Source organism: Wasmannia auropunctata, unplaced genomic scaffold (assembly GCF_000956235.1).
Source record: "Wasmannia auropunctata unplaced genomic scaffold, wasmannia.A_1.0 LD336053.1, whole genome shotgun sequence".
Taxonomy (NCBI): Eukaryota; Metazoa; Arthropoda; class Insecta; order Hymenoptera; family Formicidae; genus Wasmannia; species Wasmannia auropunctata.
This window is the reverse complement of record NW_012026837.1, coordinates 365,355-366,837: the sequence shown is the minus strand read 5'-3', so window position 1 is coordinate 366,837 and position 1,483 is coordinate 365,355. Positions and strand designations below refer to the sequence as shown.

At 47.7% G+C, this 1,483-nt stretch overlaps 1 protein-coding gene across 1 annotated transcript in view; it reads left to right on the top strand.

Annotated features, from left to right (window-relative positions):
- Nucleotides 1-1,483, top strand: part of LOC105451284 (integumentary mucin C.1-like) — a 30,385-nt gene that overhangs the window by 851 nt on the left and 28,051 nt on the right. The window contains exon 2 of the mRNA XM_011691654.1: nt 4-168. Coding sequence (XP_011689956.1) covers nt 4-168 — 165 coding nt within the window. The remainder of the gene's footprint in view (nt 1-3; nt 169-1,483) is intronic.

Genomic DNA, 1,483 nt, shown 5'->3' with positions numbered 1-1,483 from the left:
CAGGTGCAAGAAGGGCGTGTCTTCGCGTCGCGGCACGCTGTATACGTGGTCGCGGTGCCCCGAGATTGACATCTGCCTAAGAAACAGCGTGATTATTGAAGGCGGCTGTGATCTGCCGCTATCTGAGTTAGCCGAAACATATGTTTCGATCGCGTTTGATGATATCGGGTGAGGTGCACGGCAGTAGCGCCGCAGCTGTGGTGCCGGGAGTAGTATTGTCGCCGCCTCGGACGAGGAGCGGCGGACACGCGTGTATCTTTTTGAGCATGTTTTCTGGCCTCACGATCGATCTGAGGCACCTTCTCCGGTCATCGGGGTGCATGTGTGCGCTGTCTGTAGACTGTGTGTTTTGTGTTATCCTTAGGGTGCACATAGGCTGTGAGCAGAATACCTCCCCTGACAGGTGGGGTTAGGATGCCCGTGAGCGGAGCCTGCGTTGCAGGGAACAGACGGCTGCTGCGGATCTTCGCTTCCAGCATCAAAAGCGCGCATGCAAAATAGCCCATAAAAGCGGCTGGTGCATATTGCGCGTTATCTTGTCTTTCTTGTCGCCTATTATACATATAAATGTTAGTTGATAAGCATCGGCGGAATCTGCGGAGGGCGAGTAAAGGTAAGAGCCCGACTCGCCCGGCCGTGGCAACGCGGGAGTTCCGGACGCCGATAAAGGTTTGAGCCTTTCATTGGAATGCCTGAGATGCCTTGTGCCTGAAAAGATTATCGAAAATAATCGATTTAAGGTGCCACACATATACATGAATTGATTATTGTCGTATTTCTGCCGGTTGCGTTGAGTCATTAACCGTGAAAGTGCAGAAGGGGATGTTAACTGTGGGTTCTGGTCTTCTAAGTAAGCGGGTCATAAAATATAGACAGAGATGATGTACGCCCCACTGTCGCTTCGCGGAAGTTGCCTCGCAACCTGGTCGGCCACTGATTAGATAAATATATAGAGGGCGAGCAATAGATTAAAGCCGAATTCATATAGAAAAGCACAACTTATACTGGGATCTGTACAGCGTGCTCGAAACGTGGTGGAGATCCATTTCGTGGTTGAAGTAATTCTCCTTGGTGGATATCTGGGCGCATTTGCAATACACAGATGAAATATTTATACTTGGAATACTAATAATTGTGTACAGGGCATGCCGGGCTTTCTTGTTGAAGCACCCGTAGCCCTCCGCTGGGATAGTTATTATTAAACGAATTTGATAGAAAGGGCGGTAATAATAAGGCCGGATTTCTATGTAACTGATACTAAATATATATACACACGTGTTTAGATTTTGTATGCGAGCCGAGAGATAAGTCGAGAGTTGTTATTTGCTAAACTTTAGACTGTCAATCGTGAGTTCGGTCATTTGAGAGGGCGGGTCATAATGCATGGGCAAAAAACAATAGAAAGCGGGCATTGGATCACATTGGATTAGTACCGAACTCACATGAAATAGTATAACTACTCTGAGATTCGTATAATGTGGTA